Source organism: Sphaeramia orbicularis, chromosome 19, assembly GCF_902148855.1.
Source record: "Sphaeramia orbicularis chromosome 19, fSphaOr1.1, whole genome shotgun sequence".
In the NCBI taxonomy this organism is placed as follows: Eukaryota; Metazoa; Chordata; class Actinopteri; order Kurtiformes; family Apogonidae; genus Sphaeramia; species Sphaeramia orbicularis.
The window spans coordinates 42,731,108-42,755,624 of record NC_043975.1 but is presented as its reverse complement, the minus strand read 5'-3'; the positions used below and the strand labels follow the sequence as shown (position 1 = coordinate 42,755,624).

Here is a 24,517-nt window from a genome sequence, read left to right as displayed (position 1 = left end):
TGGTGGGTATGATGGAGGGCCTTTCCTGAGGCCATATCTTGAAGGTGGGTGTGGCTGAACAATGTGTGCGTGGCTTATTACAAGTTAAACAACAAACATTTCCTACAGCTGAACTGTTCTGCTGAGGGCTGTGAAATTTCTATGGACCCTATAGAATAGGACACAGATCTACCAGAGCAAAAACTGTGGATGTGCTCCACTAGGTGGCGCTATAACAGACAAATACGCGTTTTTGCCTCTAACTTCCACATTTTAAATGACACATTCATACACTTTACATCTTTGTATTCCTTGGATAGAGATGAGTCTTCTGACAAAGGCCATGCCCACTTCTGCTGCATATTTTTCTTTCTAAGTTGCTACATATTGAAAACATACTTTTTCGAACTCCTACTAGGGTTTAAGACCCATTGGCTTCAAATTTTGCACATACAATCTCCAGAGGCTTCCGATCGAAAGTTATCACAATCAGTTTGCTGCTGTAAAAAATGTGTTAGTTATAACGAACAAATTTTTTGCTAGCTAAAAACAAATAATTGTAACATATCTTTGTCAAAATAAATGCTATCAACATCAAACTTAAAGATACTTGTTTTAGAGGTCACCAGAGGCACTGTACCAAATTTGGTACAAATCGGACAATAGGGGGCACTATAAAAAGAAGAAATATCAAGTCACCAAAAAACTTGGTCCGATTCACACGAAATTTGGTGAGTATGATGGGGGGTCACTCCTGAGCCCAGCTGTAAAGTTTGGTAACGTTGGTCAACGTGGGTGGTAATTTATACAACAAATCCCAGTCCCCACACATTCATCCTTTTGCCTTCCTAACGCATTGGTCCCATTCCAGTGACTGAAGGGAATCCGGCTCAAACTGTTCCTGCAGCCTAAAGCGTACATGGTTAGAAGCGGCTGACATTTGGAGGGTTGGTCCAGACCCCCTGCCCGGAACTGAGACGCAAACAATTAAATATGTCCACCAGCAGGGGGCGATAGAACCAAGACATATGCATTTTGGTCTATAACTCCCACACTGCATATCGCACATTAAAAAACCTCATATCCTCAGATTTCCTGAATAGGGTTGAATCACATGGGCGTGGTCAGGCAGATTTGGGGGACGACTTTTTTTCCCGGCAAAATTGTGAAAACTGGAAAACCTACTTTTTCAAACTCCTACTTGGGATTTGGTCCAATCTGCGTGATCTGGCATGTACGCTCTTCTTACAACATGATACTAAGTTATCAAAAGAATTTTGTTTCGGTCAAAAAATGGTTAACTTATTAATTATAAATTTCTGTAGGTAGCTAAAAAAAATGTTGACTACTACATATCTCAGACAAATTAAATGCCATCAACACCAAATATTAGATATTTGGTTGACAGGTCACTGTGAGGGTATGAGCCGAAATTGACGAATGTTAGCCTCTACTGGGCGCTGCAAATACTTGAAATTTTTATCTCTGAAACACCTTTACAGATTTCTATGAAATTTGGTGAGTATTATGTGGGGTCACTCCTGAGACCAGCTGTAAAGTTTGGTAATGATTGATCAACGTGAGTGTAATCTATTACAACTAATCCCAGTCCCACACATTCCTCCTTCCACTCTACTGGTGCATTTGTCCCATTCCAGTGAATACAGCGGCTCAGACAGTGGAAAACTAACTACAACTGTAAACCCTTATGAACGGGGCCCAGCCTCCACCAGCTCAGCCCCAGACCCACGTCCTTCGGGGCCGACTTCCGTGGGCTCTGTGGGGCCTGGGGTCCGAGTGGGCGGGGAGGCTTGGCCCCCGTTCATAACTGCTCGCAGTTCTAGTGTTTTTTTTGTTTTTTCTTTGTTGTTTATATTTTATTTATTATTATTTAACACGCTTTTATTAAATAATGTTAGTTCCTTGTTGGGATTTCACAAAAATAATGTTCTGATGTTAGTTCCGAACTAATAGAATATGAACATTTGAACAGGATCTTAAAGTGTAATGTCTGTAAAATATAGTTTAAGTTTCAACAGAGGAAAATTTCATGATATAGCGTTAGATCCTCTTGTGATCAAATAAAAATGTGTTTAGTATTCGTGCATATTTCTGGTGTAATTCAATTCTTCCAGGAAATAATAATTTTTAAAAAAGAAACAAACAAAAAATTGCCTTTTTAAAGTATCATGATATATCATGATATATTGTATCGTGATCCTAGTATTGTGTATTTGTATCATATCGCCAGTTTCTTGCCAATACACAGCCCTAGTCAATAGTGTACAAGAGGAGGATTAACTGGTAAATTGGAATATTGTTCTTCTCCACCCTGACTCTGGCAGTCTGTTCTCAGTGTGCCCATCTTAGTTTTACTCTTTTCTCCCTTTTAGACCACTCAATGAGGGATTTGGTTGAGACTAGCTGAGACCATTCAGTCTGTGTTGAGCTATGATGGGGGGGGGGGGGCAGTCAGACAGATTGGGTTTTACTCATTCTATATTCTGGACTCAGTCACAGTATGTCTGGGCTTCTCTTCATCTCAGTGTTTTGTTTCTGCTATAATAAAAAAAAAAAAAAAAAACACTGGAGTACAGTGAATCATCCTAATAAATCTCTTTTTCACTGATGACCAACATATCAGTGGAAGTAACGTGTTGGATTATTTTGGAAACACAAATGGTCAGTACTTAAGGCTGCCTTTGTGATAAAGCTGTAAACTGTTTTTGTTCAGTCTGCTGTCGTCTGGCATCACCATGGCCAAGTTTGAGGTTCACACAGATATCACATTCTGGTAGTACAAAGATGATCAGCTGTTATCTCTTTCTGTCACCACTCATAATCTCCTGGGGCCTCATGTACAAAGGTTGCGTACGCACAAAAACGTGGCCGTACACCCTTTTCCACGCTTTACATTCAGATGTACAAAGAGTGAACTGACCGTGGAAATGTGCGGTGCTCCACGCCAACTTCATACCAGGCATACGCACTAGGGCTGAAAGATATATCGTTATTATATCTATATCTAGATATGAACATTCAAGATATTAATATTGAAAAAGCAACGATATAGATTTCTGCAGGAAAAAAACATTTTCTGCAGTACAATGTTTGATTTGTAATTTATTTATTCGTACTTTATGTTAATGTGACTAGCAGTGAGTTCTTATAAATAAAACTGCACTCTCCACAGTCTTTTGTATTACGATGTTTGTATTTTTCTGAAAAATGCCTGGTTTTCACCGAACCCATGGTCATATCGTATCGTGTCGATATCTGGCATGAACATCGAGATATGAAATTTTGTCCATATCATTCAGCCCTAGTACGCACGTTTCTAGTGCTTTTGAAACATTGGCAACACTTAGAGGTCATACTGGGAAACTGTTAATAATGTGAAAAAGGTCACTCCATCAACTGATGTGCACATCAGAGACACATAGATGAACAATGAACACACCGGCACGTCACCCTACTGCCAGAGCAGCACATCTACCACCCGAACCAGAACCAACCAGACCAACACTGGATCCATCAATGCCAATCCTGCCATCCGAACAGGATGTGATTTCAACCACATGAAGAGACAAGGACACAGAATTCACTTGTTGATAAATGCATTTAATGTAATATTAATGTCTGTGAGAACATTTATAAGTCGGTCCAGGCGCTCATTGACGCCGCCGATTGCCCTCACGATGTCCTAATGTGACTCGGGTGAGCACAGGTGAGGACATGGCCAAGGACAGGCATCAGCAGCTGGCTGTTGGACCAGAGGAATCCCACGGTCTGTGACAGGCTGAGACTGCGTCTCACAGTCTTCTGTCTCAGTGTCTTTTGGGAAATAAATATAAATAAATAAATGGAGTGATTAAACACATGTCAAAGTCTTCGATTTCCTCTTTGATATCCTGACATGATTACGCATGAACCTTTATCTTGTTTGGCTGTGATCAGACTATTGAATGACCCATAGAATGAACAAATGTGTGAGTTGCACAAATACTAAATATATATTTACCTTGGGGATGATTCGAGTCACCCCTGTGAGAGCAGTGTCACTCACAATAGCAGCGACACTTTGCTCTAACGAGCTGAGTTCATCCTCTTATTTTCTCCTTCTGCCTGTTTTGGCCTCCGCGTCACGTCCACCTTGATGTCATGTGATCCTGCAGAGAGGGGAATCCCAGAGGAATCCCACCTGCAGACCCTGTTTATGCTGATTTGCATACTTAAATATGGGCGTGGAGAGGGAGGAGTCAGGTACTCCAACATATGCGGTCAATTCCACGCTGATTGGGATGTACAAAGGAAATGCACTTTGATTCCAGCGTACGCACAGTTTTGTTCATCTGGATTTTTTTGTGAGTACAGACTTTTCTGGTTTTGGGCGCAAGCCAGGTTTCAGTATGAAATCCACGCAAGTCATTGTACATGAGGCCCCTGATCATTTGACAATTTTTTGAACTGTCACTACGCTGTGTTGCATGTTGTGCTGTGCTGAAGCTCAAATGTGGCTAATTCTGAAATTTCGGGCTCAGGACACAAAATAAGACAAGTACTAACATTTGAACAGTTGCACCAGCTGAAATAGTTCCAACATAAGTGCAAGTTACAACTTCAATCTCTCATCTCGCCCTCAGCAGGTGTGAAGCTCTCAGTAAACCAATGGCTGATGTGGTGCATTGTTTTGAAAGGTGAAAGGTGGAGGGTAAGGAAGACCAAATTATACAACTGTTGTTTTTCACGAACATGTTCACAACCTTAAATCAAAAATCAGTGCAGAATTAAAATATGATACAGGCCTAGCAAAACTGGTAGTTGATTAAATTTGACACTAGGATTAATGTAAGAGTGCTGGGAACCAAACATAACATTCCACTTTATGTTTAGCAGTAAATAATTTTGAATACTTGCAAATGTATGATTTTGTGCTTGTTATTCTATTGCATTATCATACGTCTTATTTGACCGTTTCACCACCTACTATACATTTTGTTTTGCACTAGCTGTAAATTCCAGTTGTCTAGTCATAACCTTAATCTTTCAGTCTCGTTTACATACTTTTCTCTTTTTTTTCCCCTTACCCTCTTAGGCAATTTGAGGGATGAAGTCCATTTTAGTCCTGGGGCAGTGGGTTAAACATAGAACCTGGCAATGTTCCCTTTGCTCAGGGTTCCACACAAGAATGGATGATAAAAGGTCTGTTCAATGTAGGTCTCCAAGGAGGACACGTACCCCAGTGTTTCTGCCTTAAAAAGTCCAAATGTCTGCTGTGAAAATGGTCAAATTTAGAATAAACAGAGCACGGAAGAATCATCCCTTCTCCTGATTGGCCACAGAGAGTGAAAGTGTCATTTTCTGCCGTACCATTAGTAGTTAAGATGGACCCTGTGAGCAAAAAACATCAACAAAGCCAGTCTTAAGGGACCATTTTGCGTATCTGGTGCAAAGCCATGAGTTTTCTTTCCTCTGAGGTAAATTATCACCCATACAGCAATTTTCTAAATCAGGGGTGTCAACTCATTTTTAGTTCAGGGGCCACATTCAGCTAAATTTGATCTGAAGTGGGCCGAACCAGGAAAATAATAACATAAGTATATAAATAATGTCAACTCCCAAACTTTTTCTCTGTGTTTTAGAGCGAAAAAAGTAAATTTACATTATGAAAAAGTTTACATCTGCAAAACTATCCTTTCAAAAGATGTGAGTAACATGAACAAACTGAAAACAATAAGTTTAATTTTAACATATTATGCCTCAGTTTATCATTTACACATGTTCATTATAACTTACAGAGCACAGTGGATCTATAAATACACAAAACATTTAATAACAGGCAGAATATTGGTAAAATTGTACTTCTCTTAAGACATTTCAGGTTGTTCATATTCAGGTTATTCACATTTTTATGAAATTATATTTTGTTTTAGTGTAAATACATGAAAATATTTACATTTACAAGAGAAAAATTTGGAGTTGTCATTATTAATATTTATTATGATAGTATTTGACTGGTCCTGCCCACTTGAGATTGAATTGTTCTGAATGTGGAACGTGAACTAAAAGGACTGTTAATATCTTAGTGTAATTTTTGCATTTCACAAATTCATCCCAAGGGCCAGACTAGACCCTTACAGTACAATGAGAATGGACCAAGGTTCTAACAGTTTTGGATTTTTCATTATAGTTTAGTTTTATTTAGTTTTGACTGTTTTTTCTCTAATTCAGTTCATTTTAATTTGTTTTTAGAGCAGGTTTGCTCGTTTTATTAGTTTTCATTTTTTTCTAAATGCTTAGTTTTTACTATTAATTTTAGTTTTGTCATATCTTTTCTCTTCTTCTCCATTGTATTCAAATAATCCCAGACAGGACTCTGCTGCTTTCTCCCAACTTTAGTCTCCATGTTTCCAAGTAGAGTGGGGACCAGAAGACAACTGTAAACCACAAGTGATGGACCATTAAATATCATATGGTGCCGCTTGATAAAATTGCTAAAGCAAACAAATCGATTTCGTATCAATCCGACATTGACAAAGATGAAAACAAAGGGAATTTCATCCATAATTTTTATCCGTTTTAGTTAGTTTTTGTAAACACACAATACAGTTTCAGTTAGTTATCATTTTTTCTTTTAAGTATAGTTATTGTTGTAGTTATTATTGCTATTGTATGGCTTTTTAATCTATTCTTGTATTTTATTCTTTATTTGGGTTTTATTTATTCTTCTGTATAGCACTTTTTCTCTTTGTACAGTTTTTATTTCTTTAAATCTATTTCTGTATTTTATTAATCTATTTTGGTTTTAATTATTCTTCTGTACAGCACTTTGGTCCACTGCAGTTGTTTTGAAGTGCTTTACAAAGAAAGTTGGATTGGATAGTTTTTTTTTTTATTTCAGTTAAGGAAAAATTTTTTTCAATTCTAGTTTTCCTCATTATGTTAGTTTTCGTTAACGATAATAACCATGGAATGGACAGAGTAGCCCAGTATGGCGTTCAGGTATAGCCCAGTCCAGCAGGAAACCACGGCAGCTGTTCACATGTATTCCCAGAGTCATCTGGGAAGCCTGTAAGCCTATAGGAGACTTTATGACAGCCATATGTAGCACCGTGATGTTGTGCAGTGTGTGTGAGTGGGAGATGGGGGTGGGGTGCGTTCAGCTCGCCAGCCCATCCTGGATTCAGATTACATTTTGTTTCCTTAGGCACCAGAAAACAAACCACTAACACTGTATGTATCCAGTTACTGTGCTGCCCGAACACCACAGAACCTGGGCATCACAGAGAACACGCTGCAGCTCCATGTGCTTAAACACACACGATCATGACAACACTGCACACACTACTTTTATTTGAACTACTGTTTGAGGGCTAAGGCTACAAAAAAAAGCTTTCAGCGCCTAAGGAGTCTGTGTACACAAAAACACTCCTATGTGAACAATGGGGAAAAAAAATAAACTGAGTCGATCAATGATGAGGCTGAGGACAAAGACACAGGATAAATAAACAACACCGTTCTGGTCAGATGCACTGATATGCACTGTACAATACCAATAGTTTCATTCTGTAATAGGATGGGCTTTTACCTTGGCCTGCTCTCAATCCTGCATGTTTTATGGGTATGACATGAACTAACCCAAAACTTTGATTTCAGGGTATTTCTCTAAGCGCCAACTCAACAAAATACCACACAGCTGGATCCACATCACATGTACAGATATAAATTCAGTCATTTCTTTCTAATGAAACAGACACGACTAACATTAATGTAAACTTTGTGAACGACACCACTGACAGGACAACCAAATGAAACGGAACCGCTGAAAACATTTGACATGACCAGGTACAAAATTCCACAAAATACAAGAACACAAGTCTTGTTTTTAGATATTTCATTCTGAAAATGTAACATATTCCACGTTTCCACTACGTGGAACCGGCCTCAACTCGACTCAACTCAGGTACCAGGTCCTATTCCTGAAGACCGTTTCTATTACAGGATACTAACCGACTTTATAGTACCTGGTCATCATAGCGATGCGGTGCGTTACTTCAGTGCCGTCTGCTCAGAGAGTCCTGATAAACTCAATCGTTACATGTTGTCTCGTCAAGCTCATGCTGAATTTACATCAGCCACCAAAGACTGGAAACTCCTGGACTGACCATGGTGTAGTTTTACAGGCTGTCATTATGTGGATTAACCTACTGACATATTTACTGTCAACTTCTGCATCTGTTTTTTTGTAAAACTGAGGGTCACAGAGACAACTGTCTGACCAATCAGTGGTCTGCAGTGTTTACACATCACCTTTTAGTATCTGTTCCCCAGTCTTGGAACCTCGGCAGAGGTGATACCAAAAAACTAGTACCAGGTACCAGATTCCAAGTCCTTCTTTTGTAATGGAAACGCAAAAAGGCAGAGTCAAGTTGAGTCAGTACCACGTGGTGGAAATGCAGCAATAGTGTGCACTTGAAATCACATAATAGAGTTTTGGCTTTGGTCATTTTTCTTGTTGTGTCTTTGCCACCTTTTGAGTGTGTTGTGATAACAGTCTAGATACAATTTATTGGTCAGCAGTCGTGCCAAGATACAATATGGTAAAAATCCTTCAAAGCAACCAAATCTAGGCTACAGTGCTGTTCCTTACATGAGGTAAACAGTAACAGATAGATGTGGTGCAAACAACTGAAGTTTGACACCAAAACCTCTCAGCCAATCACCACCTGGCGACTGGCTGCAGTGATCAAAACCTGTTGTCTCCATCTATGAGACTTCAGCCCAGCTACAAAAGTCACAGCTCACGTCCAGTATTTTTTTTCCCAAAGTAATTAGTTTGATTTCCTTAGAGTTGTTTAAAATTAGTGATCAAACCGTCATCTTTCTTATCTGTTATTTCATGCTATAAAAATAGGAGGTTGACAGCTGTTATGTCTATTTGCAGTCCTGAGTCATATCTTTACCATGTAGAGACTGGCTCCAAACTGTGTCAAGCAACATGGCAACTGGACTTTGTGCTCATTTTTATAGAGTGGGAGTTTACAAGACTGTCACCACATCCATCTTCTGTACAGTCTTTGAAACCAACTAAAAAACGTGTATTAAAAACAAAGACCTTTAAGTACAATCAGATACATCCACTGTTCTTACATCTGCTCATGTGGTTCCTTCAATTATTACCATGAGATACCAAATAAATAACAAGAGTATAAATGAGGGGCTATTATAATACACTTCTTGCAAATTTTCCAAAATAAAATGCAATCTGTGAGGTTTACCTTGGCCATCAAATCTAATTACTTCATCAATAAGCATCGGTGAAATATTTGTATCAAAACTTGAAGAAATTCTGTCAAGCTATTCCTGAGACCACACAACTTAAAACAGAATGGGACTGAACAGAAATAATTTATTTATGCCCCAGTCGCAAGGACTCCAAAAATCTGAAAAATGAACAGATCAGAAGGTAGAAGAACAGTATTCATCCAGTCCTGTTTAGGAAGGTATAACCAGATTCCTACAACAGTGTATGATTTTGATGCTACTTTAACACTGAAGGAGGAAGATGAATGGTGTGTTCCTCTTGGTGTTTTTTTTTTCCTGTGTCTCTAGTCTGAGTCTGTCCTTTAAACAATACTGCTTTTCACTGTCCAACACTCGCAGTACAGAAATGCTTCAACATCAGATGAACTGCTGCAAGTGCAACAGCTATGCATGGATTCTGTATGTGGAAGGTTCTTCCCAGGTCGTCATCATTTTCTGCTGATTAGCAACACAGAGATGAACCTCAGGCCACGGCCCTCCAAACAAACCGGAGTGGCGCTGCTACTGTACACATATCACACAGTGGACTGTGAAGGCAAACAAAGGCACCTATAGGCAGTGATCTGGCTGCCCTTCTCTTTCCATTCAGTGGGAATCCAGATGAGTGTGGCACTTTTATAAGTCATGTGCCAGTGGAGCGTTCTCCTGCTGAGTTTTGGCTTTTTCTTTCAGCTACATCAGTGTCTTTCAAGTGCCACCAAAAACTCACATGCACTCCTTTCATGCAGCAAATATAATCAGTCTATTATGGAGCTACAGCGCTATTGTCTTAATATATTTATCACTCTAGGCCAGGGGTGTCCAACTCATTTTAGTTCAGGGGCCACATTCAGCTAAATTTGATCTGAAGTGGGCCGAACCAGGAAATAATAACATAATAATATATAAATAATGTCAATTCCAAACTTTTCTCTATGTTTTAGAGGGAAAAAAGTAAATTTACATTATGAAAAGGTTTACAGCTACAACAATCTTTTCAAAAGATGTGAATACATGAACAAACTGAAAAAATAAGTGTAATTTTAACAATATTATGCCTCAGTTTATCATTTACACATGTTCATTATAACTTATAGATCACAGTGGATCTAAAAATACACAAAACATTTAGTAACAGGCAGAATATTGGTAAAATTGTACTTACTTCTCTTAAGACATTTCAGGTTGTTCATATTTGTTCAGACTATTCACATTTTTTGCGAAATTATACTTTGTTTTAGTGTAAATATATGAAAATATTTACATTTACAAAGAGAAAAATTTGGAGTTGTCATTATTAATATTATGTTATTATGATAGTATTTGACTGGTCCTGCCCACTCAAGATTGAATTGGTCTGAATGTGGAACCTGAACTAAAAGGATTGTCAATGTCTTAGTATAATTTTTTTCATTTCTTAAATTCATCCCAAGGGCCGGACTGGACCCTTTGGCAGGACAGATTTGGCCCCCAGGCTGCATGTTTGACACCTGTGCTCTATGCTATGGATTTTCTGTTTTACACTGAAACCCTGGGTCACCACAGATTTATTTACTGTGCCTAATGTTGGACAGCATGTGCTAATACAGATGTGGAAAAAATGATTAGATCACCCTTGTGTTCTTCAGTTTCTTGTTCATTTTAATGCCTGGTCCAACTAAAGGTCCATTTGTTTGGACAAATATAATGATACCAACAAAAACAGCTCATAGTAGTTTAATTTCAGAGCTGATATCCATCTATTTAACATGTTTTCTTGATAATAACCAAAATCCCTTCAGTTCTTCCATCAGTATCTATGTCACTGTACTGACAAATACAGTGCTTTTAGACATTCCACGTTTTCTTCTCTGTCTGTTTAATGATACACACAGGAGATAGTACTGGATTACAAAACCATTATTTTTGATGACTTTTGATGGTCTAATTATTTTTTCCATGACTGTAGTCCCAGGCCCAAAGGAGTCCATTTCAAAACTCAATGCTCCTTTTCTCCTACAGTTTGACAGTCGGAGTGGATGTGATGACAAATCCTGAACCACTTCTGTATGTCTCGACAACCAAACAACCAGTTCTCACCCAGTTCAGCATTCCGTTGGTCAAGTAAAGGGGCTCAGGGTCTGCTTAATGCAGGGTTTGTGGTGACCCAGTGCTTAATCTGGCTTTATTGCCTCCATCTATACTAATATACATTATACAGACTAAATGTTCTCTAAAATTAACCTGGATTTGAAACAGAGGATAAAAAACTATTACAGGATCAAAAACAAATCAATTTTAGCAAGAAAAAAAAGTCTGCATTTTGAATGTCTGGGGTCGCCAGAAATTTGTGATTTTAAAATGGGGTCAGGAGTAAAAACAGGTTGGAACCAGTGGGTTAATGTGACCAAGAACACCAAGACACAATCTGTGGCTGACATTTAAAAAGCAAACAAATAAATACAGATGCTTTAGGTTCAATACCGATACCCTGATTATAACTTACATTGTACCAAAATGACAATTACATGACATGTTGTGGTACAAAAAAAAATAAAAAATCTTCAGGTTTATTTTTCAGCTCAACTACATTTTGTATTTGGAATTTTGTGACAAAAAAACAAATCCATCTATCACAATCTATTAATAATGCCATAAATAAAAATGTATAAAAAGACAAACATGAAGCCCAACATGGACGTAGACATAACAGGGACATACTGGTGTTGGTCTACAGTGTAGCCCATAAAAACACACACTGGTTCTTGAATGGTTCACACATTCAGCCAACTCTGACCCACCACAAATGTCAATCCAGAACCAGCACCAGCACTAGGGTCATTTTGGCATTTTTAAACACTTGCGCAACTACAAACCTAGACTACAAGTGGACTGGGCTCCTTCCACAAACACATTTCATATGTTTCAATGAAAATATGTTATTTCATGTCATTTTGGATCATTTTTGTTATTACTATATTGGTTAATTGAAAAATAGCCCACAATCTTAAAGCCAAACCTTCTACTGTCCACTGAAGACAATAAATAGATCTGGGAGAGTACTTAGGTATGTTTCAATGTTCACTGCATTGATTTGGTATTAATTTGGCTGTGGGTGTTGCACCTAGGCCTTATAATGCAAGGGGAAAAGCCTGGTATCATATTTTACCACATAATCCAATTGAGCAGTGTAGTTGTATAATGCTTAATACTGAGCAGAAGGAGAGCCCAAAACAACAGTGCTTAGAAAATCTACAGCCCACTTCTGTTCTACTCTGATGCAGTATTATTTGGAGACGCTTGGACTAATCTGCAACCAGATGAAATAATGTTAATAATAAAATGATACAATAATGTCAAGTACAATTATCATTGCTTTCAATAAGACATTAGCTTAATTTGAACCTAGCTCTTTTAATAACATTGACACTTCTGCATAAAAAAAAAACCTAAGTGGACCAAAAATTGTACAAAAAAGATTTTAAACTTTGTAGAAACACAGGAGTTGGTACATTAATGGATAAATGTCACCAAGTGCAAAGGAGGCACGTTGAATGAATAAGTGCTTGTGTGACTTTTAGGGGTATTAGAAAATATTGGTTCTGCAATATATTGCGATATTTCATTTCACAATACTGTATCGATATTAAAAAGAACTGTATCGATATTTTTAGGTATTTATTCAAATGTAGCTATGGCAGAGGTTCATTTTTGTTTTTTTGGTTTTCTTTATTGCTTATATCTTATTTATTATCATTTAACACTATTTTATTAAATAATGGTTATTTGAATCATCCTAAAAGCACTTTTTACTGTCTGAGAGGCAGATGGTAGTTCCTTTGGAAACTAGGAGAATTAGAAAAATTTTGTGATATACCATTAGATCCTGGTCTGGTCAAATAAAAATGTTTTTAGTATTTGTACATATTTCTGGTGTAATTCAATTCTTCCAGGAAATAATCATTTAAAAAAAAAAAAAAAGAAACAAACAAAAAATTCCCTTTTTAACAGTATCATGATATATCGTATCGCCAAATTCTTGCCAATACACAGCCCTAGTGACTGTGTGTAGACCAATAAGTAAACTGTGACATTCAAAGAATTAACATAATAAACACAAAACACATATCCTCTCAAACTACCTATTATGTCTATCAGCTCTCCAGTCAACAGATGACGTATTAGTGCATGAAATACTACTACATCATCATACACCATGATGATTCAGTACCAAATCTCACTGTTCACATAAAATGCAAATGTTTCACCTGTTGATGGTGCAGGAAACCCACCTACTGTCATCCTTCTTATTTCATTTAAATGCAGCTGAAGAGCGTATTCCACCTGATAACCTCAGCAATAAACTATCCCTTTCCCCTCAACACTGCGGTGGTGAATGTGGCATCTGTTAACACAGTTCCAACTGCACTCTCATGTTTTCTGTAGCTGTCATTAGCAGAGCAGTGCAGGACTGTGTGACAGGAACGCTCTGCTTGGATTTTAACGTGGGTAGTATGATCACAACAAGTGTGCAGTGATTATGTAAAGTCTAGAGAAGCAGGCCCTGGGTAATTATTTCTGCTGAACTAAGTTGACACGACTCAATACTGTATTTTGGATTCAATGACATATGATTAGATACAAGGCAGCAAAGATGAGGATGATATACCGATGATACGGTCTGCTGAGGTTATAATTTTACACATATCAACCAATGTTTACTATGGATATTTCAGTCATCAGTTGAGTTTCCACCCAAATCAGGGTTTCCCCACCACTGTAAAGTTTACATGTACCACCAATGCTGCTGAATGAATGGAAAACCACTGCGGAATAAATGCTGATTTTATGCTTTTCAGGTTGTGTGTGCACAGATACGCAATAACAGTCCACAATAATCAGCCATTAAAAAAAAAAAAAAAATCACCCCTGCAATGTATTAAAGTCTCCATCAAATTTTAGGAAAAACGGTGCAGTTGCAAAAAAGATTACATTTTCCATTTGTGGACAAATTAATTTGTTTTATCAACAGTGGAATCCTTTTTCTCTACTGTCAACAACAGTGTCCTGCTGTCTCCTATGTCCTTTTAACGGAGAAATGAGTTATTAGTTTACATTATATTAACTCTGAATCAGCCCTGAGTGTTGTAAAGAGGAGTTGATACCATTATTTCTCTAGTTGTTTTTTGTTGTGTTTTTTTGGTTTGTTTTTGGGGGTTTTTTCTTCTTTTTTTTTTTTTTTTGGGGGGGGGGGGGGGGGGTTAATAGGTTTGTGGGTTTGTTGTATAATTTGTATCTATTGTGTCTGTGTGGTTCCTTATGTGTAAGTACATGTTTATGTAAATGTATTATTTGAAATAATTTAAAAAAAAAAAAAAAATTAAATAAATAAATTTTAGGAAAAACACTTATAGTATAGTAGTAGAATAGTGTTAGGAATACTGTAATACTAGGTGGAAATTAATGAACCAATACATAATCATTCACCACTCCCACGTGTAAAAAAAAAACTGTTTCAGCATTTCTCCAAAAACCCAACATAAAACACCATACATGGATGTTGACAACATACCTATTTTCATGAATAAAATAATGTGACAGATGTCTATACCTTTCACATCCCATAATTATTTATTTTTGTCCAACCTCAGTGACGTAATCAAGACATACTTCCCAAGTAGACAACGCCAAGAAATATTCTGCTGATCTAGGAAAAAAGTATATGAATGTTCGCTTCAATCCACAAATCAATGCATGGCCTATTTGTGTCTGTATTACACATGTTTGGGTTTAGATTGTGTATTAAAATGGACTACTCTGTTTTTCAATTCATTGTTGTTGGTTGTTGCTGTGGTGGTTGTGGTTCTTGTTGTGTATTGGCCTGTTTGTTTCCGTTTCAGGATCTATATCAGTTTGTTTGTTTGTGTATAATCCCTGTCCTGTTCCCCCATCAGGTAACATCCATACAGTAATATAATAACCTCTTAGATCTAAACTGTCAAACTACTCAGGGAACCCAGTTGCCTCATATTGGAGGCCAAATTGTTGAATAAGACAGATTAAATAAAAAGATTATATATTAGCATGACATGAAAGGCTCCAGTCTTCAAACACTACTAACCAGTGTGATGGAAGTCTGTTGCGGCTGTAGGTGCTGATACTTGGTATTTACATAGAACTTAGAGTCATACTTAGTGAACTGTAAACAGATGCAGTGTTTATCTTGACAGTTGTGAACCAATGAGCCGTTGCTAACCCAGCATTTATCCGTACTACAGGCCTACCTGACTGACAGCAGACACTTGACAAAGGCCTGGCAGCTTGGCTTGACACACTTCTTCTAATCTATTCTTCAATCCTTCTCCACTGTATTCAGCCGGCTAGTTAACCCCCTCACTAATGAGACTGTGTCCCTTTGCATGGATGGACTTACACCAGACCACTACTTATTCCCTCAATCACACACAGAGAAGGACCAATTCTGCCAGGGACTTATGAAGGTAGAAGCATGTGCAGTTCGAAAAATGCAACATGCAGCACAGACAAGCAAACACACAATCACTTATACGGAAAAGACTTATACTACAGACAGTTCCCATCAAAGAATGTCATCTACTAATACAGGGATGTCAAACTCATTTTAGTTCAGGGGCCACATTCAGCTAAATTTGATCTTAAGTGGGCCAAACCAGGAAAATTATAATATAATAATACATAAATAATGTCAACTCCAAACTTTTCTCTATGTTTTAGAGTGAAAAAAAACTAAAATTACATTATGAACATGTTTGCATATACAAACTATCCTCTCAAACAATGTGAATAATATGAACAAACTGAATAAAAATGTGTAATTTTAACAATATTATGCTTCAGTTGATCATTTACACACGTACACTATAACTTACAGATCACAGCGGATCTAAAAATACACAAAACATTTTGTAACAGATGGAATATTATTAAAATTGTACTTACTTCTCTTAAGACATTTCAGGTTCATATTTGTCCAGGTTATTCAGATATTTTTGCAATATTATACTTTGTTTTGGTGTAAATACATGAAAGCATTTACATTTACAAAGAGAAAAATTTAGCGTAGTAAGTATTTATATGTTATTATGACCTACCTGAGATTGAATTGGTCTGAATGTGGAACCTGAACTAAAAGGATTAATATCTTGACTGGACCCTTTGGCGGGCCGGATTTGGCCCCCGGGCCGCATGTTTGACCCCCATGTACTAACACAAAGTGTAATAATAATAATAATAATAATAATAATAATAATAATAATAATAATAAAGATTATAATAATAATAATCTTTGAAACTGTCAAGTAATGTGAATAATCTTACTGCACCAGGAGCAATTTGACACAAGAAAAGGACTACAGTAGATAACTGTGTGCTGTCTTTGCTCTTGGCTTCAAGGCAAACATATATATATTTTTAAAAAAAAACACAGTAAGAGCAAATTATATCCAGGTTATCTGCAGTGGGATGGAATGATTTAACTGTCAATATTTATACACAGAAAACACACCCAATAATGACATCATTATGGCTGTGAGGTTAAGCAAGTCATCTACATAGGCAGATAGAAGGATCCAGTGAACAAAAGAAAACGGGGAACAGATACACTGTACACTGAGACAGTACTGTGTGGTAACCAGCCAAGGGCTTGTCAGGGCAAAGATTTCATTGTTTGCTGGTTTTAGCATGTTATCCCAATATGAAAATACATGTTTTTTATGGAAGAGGGAAAGAGAAAAGGAAAAAAAAAATCTGACCTAAACATTGCCAAGATTTTTCATCCCTCACTGGCGGTCTATTGGCTGAATAATAATAAGAAGAATGCAATAATTGCACTTCTCCTGAAAGCATCTTAAGTAACAACACGGAGCTGTCTTGAGATTGCAAACAATATTTAACATAAAGACAAACTGCCCATTGTTCAGCCTGCAGCAAGGCAGTTTTATGTTTTTACTAGTCCCAGCATTCCTTCGTCCCCATCCAAGTTGAAGGGGTTGAAAAAAAAAAAAAATTACAAAAAAAAAACAAAAACAAAAAAAAAACAGCCATGCATGGCTTTAAGGTCGACTGTCACGCTTAAAATAAGGTGGATTGAAACGACTAACCACGAGGTAATGGGGATTATTTCAACGTAAAGGGTGCATCCACAAAGCTATCGTTCCCTCTGTCAGCTGATTTGCAGTATAGGACAGATTAAAGCATTTCGCTGCTCAGGACTCAGATTCCTGCACATGCCTCATAAATGCTGCTGCTCTCCACTATCACACAAATATCCAAGTCCAACCAATTCCAGGTGTTCCTCATTGTCCAACAGCTTATTTAAACATGATGGTGTTCCATTCTCCTCCACAGCTCAGAGACAGTCTACCTACACACCAGTCTGTAGACTACATGTGGAAACACTGAGGTTTGTCTTTGATCCAGTGGATGGGCTTCACTTGGAACATTTCATGTAAATAAGTGGTCCCGCATGGTGAAAAAACTGCTCCTGTCAAACCAAACCTGTAGCCATAATGTAATGTAATGTAAACATGCTCAGTGTGGGTATCAGACTGCAGTGGGACCAATAAGAGTGAATGGTTGGAAGTGAATGAATATTTTGTACAGATGGAGTTATAAATATGCATTTTTTTTTTTTATTGTTTTTTAATGTTTTACTTTTTATTAATGTCTGTTTTTTAATGATAGCATCAGCCTGCCCAGGGACTACAGGTAGAAATTAGCACAAGTGCTAGAACCTAGCACACTACTAGGGGTGTAAGAAAATATCGGATCTGCAATATATCGCGATATATTTCATTTCACAATACTGTATCGATATTTAGAAAGTACTGTATCGATATTTTTAGATATTTATTCAAATTCAGATATTGTGGAGGTTCATTTTTGTTTTTCTTTGTTGTTTATATTTTATTTATTATTTTACACAGTTTTATTAAGTAATGGTAGTTCCTTTGTTGGGATTGCACTAAAATAATGCTCTGATGTTAGGTCTGAACTAGTAGAATATGAACATTTGAACAAGATCCGAACTGTAATGTCTGTCAAACAGAATTTAAGTTTGAAGACAGGAACATTTTGTGATACAGCATTAAATCCTGTTCTGATCAAATAAAAATGTGTTTAGTATTTGTGAATATTTCTGGTGTAATTCAATTGTTTGAGGAAATAATCATTTGAAAAATGAAACAAACAAAAAAAATTGCCTTTTTAACAGTATCATGATATTTCGTATCGTGATCCTAGTATTGTGATTTGTATCGTATCACCAGATTCTTGCCAATACACAGCCCTACACACTACATCACTCCTTTTTAAGGTTAATGTACATTGTGCATTGTCCCTGTCTAAATAAATTTTTTTTAAAAATGAAGTGAAATGAGTGTGCTGTCTGACGGCAGTGAGACATAAGAGTGAATGGTTGGATGTGAATACAGATGGAGTTATAAATATGCATTTTTTTTGTACTGTTTTTGTATGTTTGTATGTCTTGTTTTTTTTAGTGATAACATCACCCTGCCCAGGGACTGCAGGTGGAAATTAGCACTAGTGCTAGAACCTGGCACACTACATCTCTCCTTTTTAAGTATATTGTGCATTGTCCCTGTCTAAAGAAATAAATAAACTGAAATGAAATGAGTAGGGCTGTGTATCAGCAAAAATCTGGCCATACAATACAAATCACAATACTAGGATCACGATACGATATATCATGACACTGTTAAAAAGGCATTTTTTTTCCTAGAAGAATTGAATTACACGAGAAATATGCACAAATACTAAAGACATTTTTATTTGATCACAACAGGATCTAATGCTGTATCACTAAATGTTCCGGTGTTCAAACTGAAATTCTGTTTTACAGACATTACAGTTTAAGATCTTGTTCAAATGTTCATATTCTATTAGTTCAGAACTAATATCAGAACATTATTTTTGTGCAATCCAAACAAAGGAATTAACATTACTTAATAAAATCGTGTTAAATAATAATAAATAAAAAATAAACAACAAAGAAAAAACAAAAATGAACCTCCACAATATCTGCATTTGAATAATACCTAAAAATATCAATACCGTACTTTTAAATATCGATACAGTATCGTGAAATGAAATATAGCAATATATTGCAGAACCGATATTTTCTTACAGCCCTAATATTGTGCATTGTCCCTGTCTAAATAAATAAATAAAAATGAAATGAGTGTGTTGTCTGACTGCAGTGGGACCAATAAGTGTGAATGGTTGGATGTGAATACAGATGGAGTTATAAATATGCATTTTTTTTATTTATTTTTTTTTTTTACTGTTTTTGCATGTTTTAGCTTATTAATGGCTTTTAGTATATTAATATCTGTTTTGTTTTTTGGGTTTTTTTTTTTTATTATAACATCAGCCTGCCCAGGGACTACAGGTGGAAATTAGCACTAGTGCGAGAACCCGGCACACACTACATCTGTCCTTTTTAAGTATATTGTGCATTGTCCCTGTGTGTGTAAGTAAGTAAGTAAGTAAGTAAGTAAATAAATAAACTGAAATGAGTGTGTTGTCTGTGTGACTGTTTGCTGTCCATAACCCCCTGCTGGCTGGCAGACTGTATTCCATTAACTTGGCTGCTTCAGTGGTCAAATAACTCCAACACTGACAGATATTTGACTGAGACAAAAAAAAAAAAAAAAGTGTTGGGTCCATTTATCCGAAAAGCCGAGCTAACTAATAAAATCCACCTAAATCCTTTCCTTCTCTGCCTTTAAAACACAAGCCAAACCAAAGCACACAGATTTCTCCCATTTGCTTTTTTCCATGTAACAGTCCACACACACACACACACACACACACACACAGTCAGCGGTTTGTCCTCTTACCGTCAGCTCCAGGTTGTCGTTGTCCCGGTGGTTGACGGCTCTAATGACCCCGGACCTCCATGGCCACCGAGCAATGTCGGCGATTTCAGGGGGCTCGTCCCCGCTGACACAGAGGAACCGCTTCCCGACCAGCTCCGGCCGAGCCTCGACTGCCATGGCTCTGAAGGAAAGCTGGTCCAAAAAAAAAAACACCCCCCCCCCTCCGCCGAAAAAAAAGAACTTCCCAACAACGACGCCCTTTTTTACAGACCTGTCATTTACGACATGAAAACCCGCTCGAAACGAATCCAACGGCAGAACAAAAAACACAAAAAGGAAAAAGTTATCGTTGCCGAAAAAGCTGGAAAAACCGACCCGGGGGATTTAAATGTGCTAGCAGTCAGTCAGTCTCCACCCGCGCGAGCCTCTTTTCTCTGTGTGAAACACTGAACCGCATCACCGCCGCCATCCATACTTGTGTTTCTCCGCACGATCCATAGGCATTCACAGACCGCAGAACGGCTGTGTCCTTCCGCTCCACTCACAACCACACGGCACTATTTTCGCCAGTCTTCCTGGTGGACTGTCACCGGGAGCCCGCTGTCAGGACTGGGTTTGACGGTAGAGCTGTTGGTGGTGTTAAAACTGTCATATCCAAGGATCTATACAAGCAAGGAATAGGATGGGGCTGATATTTGTGTTGAAGTGTTGGTATGACTGTCTATTACACAGGTGTCAAACAAGTGGCCCGGGGGGCAATTTCACATATTTCCCTTTTTTTTCTTTTTTTTTTAGAATTGCATCAAAGAAAATAATTAATTGAAGCGATTACAAGGTGGTATGTATGCACTCCTATGTACACATATTAAAACACTATTACAACACTATTAGAACAGCAATTTGTACAGTATGTACCAGACAAATAATATGTAAATTAATTATTGGTTTAGTATGTTGATTGCTTAATTTTGGACAAACACATTTGTCTGTGTCAAGCACAAAATACTTATTTATTCAATTAGTTAACAAGATGTAAACAAATAGCCCAAGGGTGTCAAACTCATTTTAGTTCAGTTCCACATTCAGCCAAATTTGATCTGCAGTGGGCCAAACCAGTAAAATTGTAATATAATAAAATATAAATAATGTCAACTCCAAACTTTTCTCTATATTTTAGAGTGGAAAAAACTAAAATTACATTATGAAAATGTTTGCATCTACAAACTATCCTCTCAAACAATGTGAATAATATGAACAAACTGGAAAAAAAAAAAGTGTAATTTTAACAATATTATACTTCAGTTGATCATTTACACATGTGCATTGTAACTTACAGATCACAGTGGATCTAAAAATACACAAAACATTTAAGAACAGGTGGAATATTGTTAAAATTGCACTTACTTCTCCAAAGACATTTCAGGTTGTTCATATTTGTTCAGACTATTCACATTTTTTGCGAAATTATACTTTGTTTTAGTGTAAATATATGAAAATATTTACATTTACAAAGAGAAAAATTTGGAGTTTTGAGTATTTATACATTATTATGGCCTACCTGAGACTGAATTGGTCTGAATGTGGAACCTGAACTAAAAGGATTGATAATATTTCATTGTAATTTTTGCATTTCACAAATTCATCCCAAGGGCCAGACTGGACCCTTTGGCGGGTCCAGTCTGGCCCTTGGGTATGGAAGTAAATCTGTGTCATCAGATTTTGAATTATAAAAGCCACTGAATTTCTAGCACTGAATTTTTTTTTTTTTTGCACTATTTTATTTTATTTTATTTTATTTATTTATTTTCCGCATTATTTTACTGGTTCGGCCCACTGCAGATCAAATTTAGCTGAATGTGGAACTGAACTAAAATCTATTATATTTGTTTACATCTCGTTAACTAATTGAATAAATAATTATTTTGTGCTTGAGACAGACAAATGTGTTTGTCTGACCAAGATTAAGCAATCAACATACTAAACCAATAATTAATTTACATATTATTTGTCAGGTACATATTGTACAAATTGCTGTTCTAATTGTGTTTTAATATGTATACATAGGAGTGCATACATACCACCTTGTAATTGCTTCTATTGATTATTTTCTTTGATGCAATTTAAAAAAAAAAAAAAAAAAAAAAAAACAAGTAAAAATGTGAAAAAGACATCTGTGAAAGTGACAAGCAACTTGTCCTTTATGAGATTAGCTGTAATTCAGGAAAATTGTAATCAAGTTGTTTTTGTTTGTTTTTTTTTTTTTTTTTATCAAATCAAGTTGATTAATCGATTAATCGTTTCAGCTCTAATGTGGATACATATTACAATAAAATGCTGTTAAGTAAACTATAACCTGGCAGACTAGCTCATCCTAGTTTTTCCAACAGATCAACATAAATATATTTTCAGTAAATTCTCAGATCTTAATAATCAAGGATTTAAATTCGCAAGGAATAGGATAATACTGGTATTTGTGTTTAAGTGTTGGTATGACTGTCTATTATATTTGTTTACATCTCGTTAACTAATTGAATAAATAAGTATTTTGCGCTTGACACACACAAATGTGTTTGTCTGTCCTAAATTAACCAATTTACATACTAAACCAATAATTAATTTACATATTATTTGTCTGGTACATATTGTACAAATTGCTGTTCTAACTGTGATTTAATAGTGTTTTAATATGTATACATAGGAGTGCATACATACCACCTTGTAATTGTTTCTATTGATTATTTTTCTTTGGCGCAATTAAAAAAAATAGTAAAAATGTGAAAAAGACATCTGTGAAAGTGACAAACAGCTTGTCCTTTATGAAAGAAGCTTTGATTCAGGAAAATTGTAATCAATTTCTTTTTTTTTTTTTTTAATCAAATCGAGTTGATTAATCGATTAATCGTTTCAACTCTAATGTGGATACATATTACTATAAAATGCTATTAAGTAAACTAGCAGCTGGCTGACTAGTTCATCCTAGTTTTTCCAACAGATCAACATAAATATATTTTCAGTAAATTTTCAGATCTTAATAGTTATTGTCACTATTATTTTATTTTATTTTTTTTTTAAGTTATTCACCTGGCAACATAATGTTACTCACACCTATAGATTCATACAGATAAACCACAGGTGTCATACATGTGTCCCGGGGGCCAAAACCAGCCCGCCAAAGGTTCCAATCCAGCCTGCAGGATGAATTTGCAGGGCATCGAACTCAAAAATAATACCATAATAACCTATAAATAATGACAACACCATTTTTTCCCTTTGATTTAGTGCAAAAAAACATTAAATTATGAAAATGTTTACATTTACAAACTATCTTTTAACAATAAAATGTGAACAACCTGAAATGTCTAAAGAGAATAAGTGCAATTTTATCTATTTTCTGCCTGTTACTAAATGTTTTGTGCCTTTGTAGATCTGATCTGTAATGCACATGTATAAATGAGAAGTCAAGGCAGAATATTGATAAAATTGTACTTATATTTCTTAACAAATTGCATTTTTTTCAGGTTATTCACATCCCTTTTGTTTGGATAGTTTGTAAATGTAAATATTGGCATGATTAAATGTTATTTTTTGTGCTAAAACAATTTGCAGTTGTCATTATTTATTGGCTATCATGTTATTATTTTACTGGTCCGGCCCACTGCAGATTAAATTGGGCTGAATGTGGCCCCCAGAAGAAAATTAGTTTGAGAGCCCTGAGATAGACTGTCCATGTTTCCTCATATAACCCCTACATAGGACTATAATGGTTTTTAGTATACTTAACAAAAGATAATTTCACAACATCAACCACAAATGAAAACAGGTGTGATTGACTGCTGTGAGTTCAGGGTGGAAGAGCTCCAAGGAAACAAACTGGTTTTAATGTATGTTTGTAGTTGTCCGGAAAGTGGTTCTGTAGCTAATGAATTAAAACCATAAATACGGTAATGAAATTAATTAACTGGCCCATTGACTCATTTGACCACACTGAAGCTAAAATGTGAACTGACTGTTGATACACTATAATGTAACTACATTGGGGTGATGTGGCATAAAATGTTTTCACAAAAAGCATTTTTCTGTGGAACAATAGTGATAAGTATCACAGTTAATTTCAAATCATTGTGTTGTTTTTTTGGTTGTTTTTTTTTTTTTTTTTTTTTTGTCTTTTTATGTCTTTTACATTGTTTGCTTTATCTGACATGTTTTAAGGTGTTGTCTCCTTTTCAATTTATGTCTTCTATTTTGATTTCATTTTGTTGGGTCACTTGTTTTGTTGTGACCTAGTGTTCAAAACACTTAATCTAAATAAGTTAATTGTGTAAATTAAGCCCTAAATCCCAAGTCAATGGTGTGTTACATGCTTTATGTTCTTCATATCA

The 24,517-nt window shown here is 36.3% G+C and overlaps 1 protein-coding gene across 1 annotated transcript in view; it reads right to left on the bottom strand.

Annotated features, from left to right (window-relative positions):
• The window catches only part of jmjd1cb (jumonji domain containing 1Cb), a 334,742-nt gene extending 314,146 nt beyond the window's left edge, over positions 1-20,596 (bottom strand). The window contains 1 exon segment of the mRNA XM_030122304.1: positions 20,160-20,596. Within this exon segment, the coding sequence (XP_029978164.1) occupies positions 20,160-20,315 (156 nt within the window). The 5' untranslated portion in view covers positions 20,316-20,596.
• Positions 20,597-24,517: the final 3,921 nt, after the last annotated feature.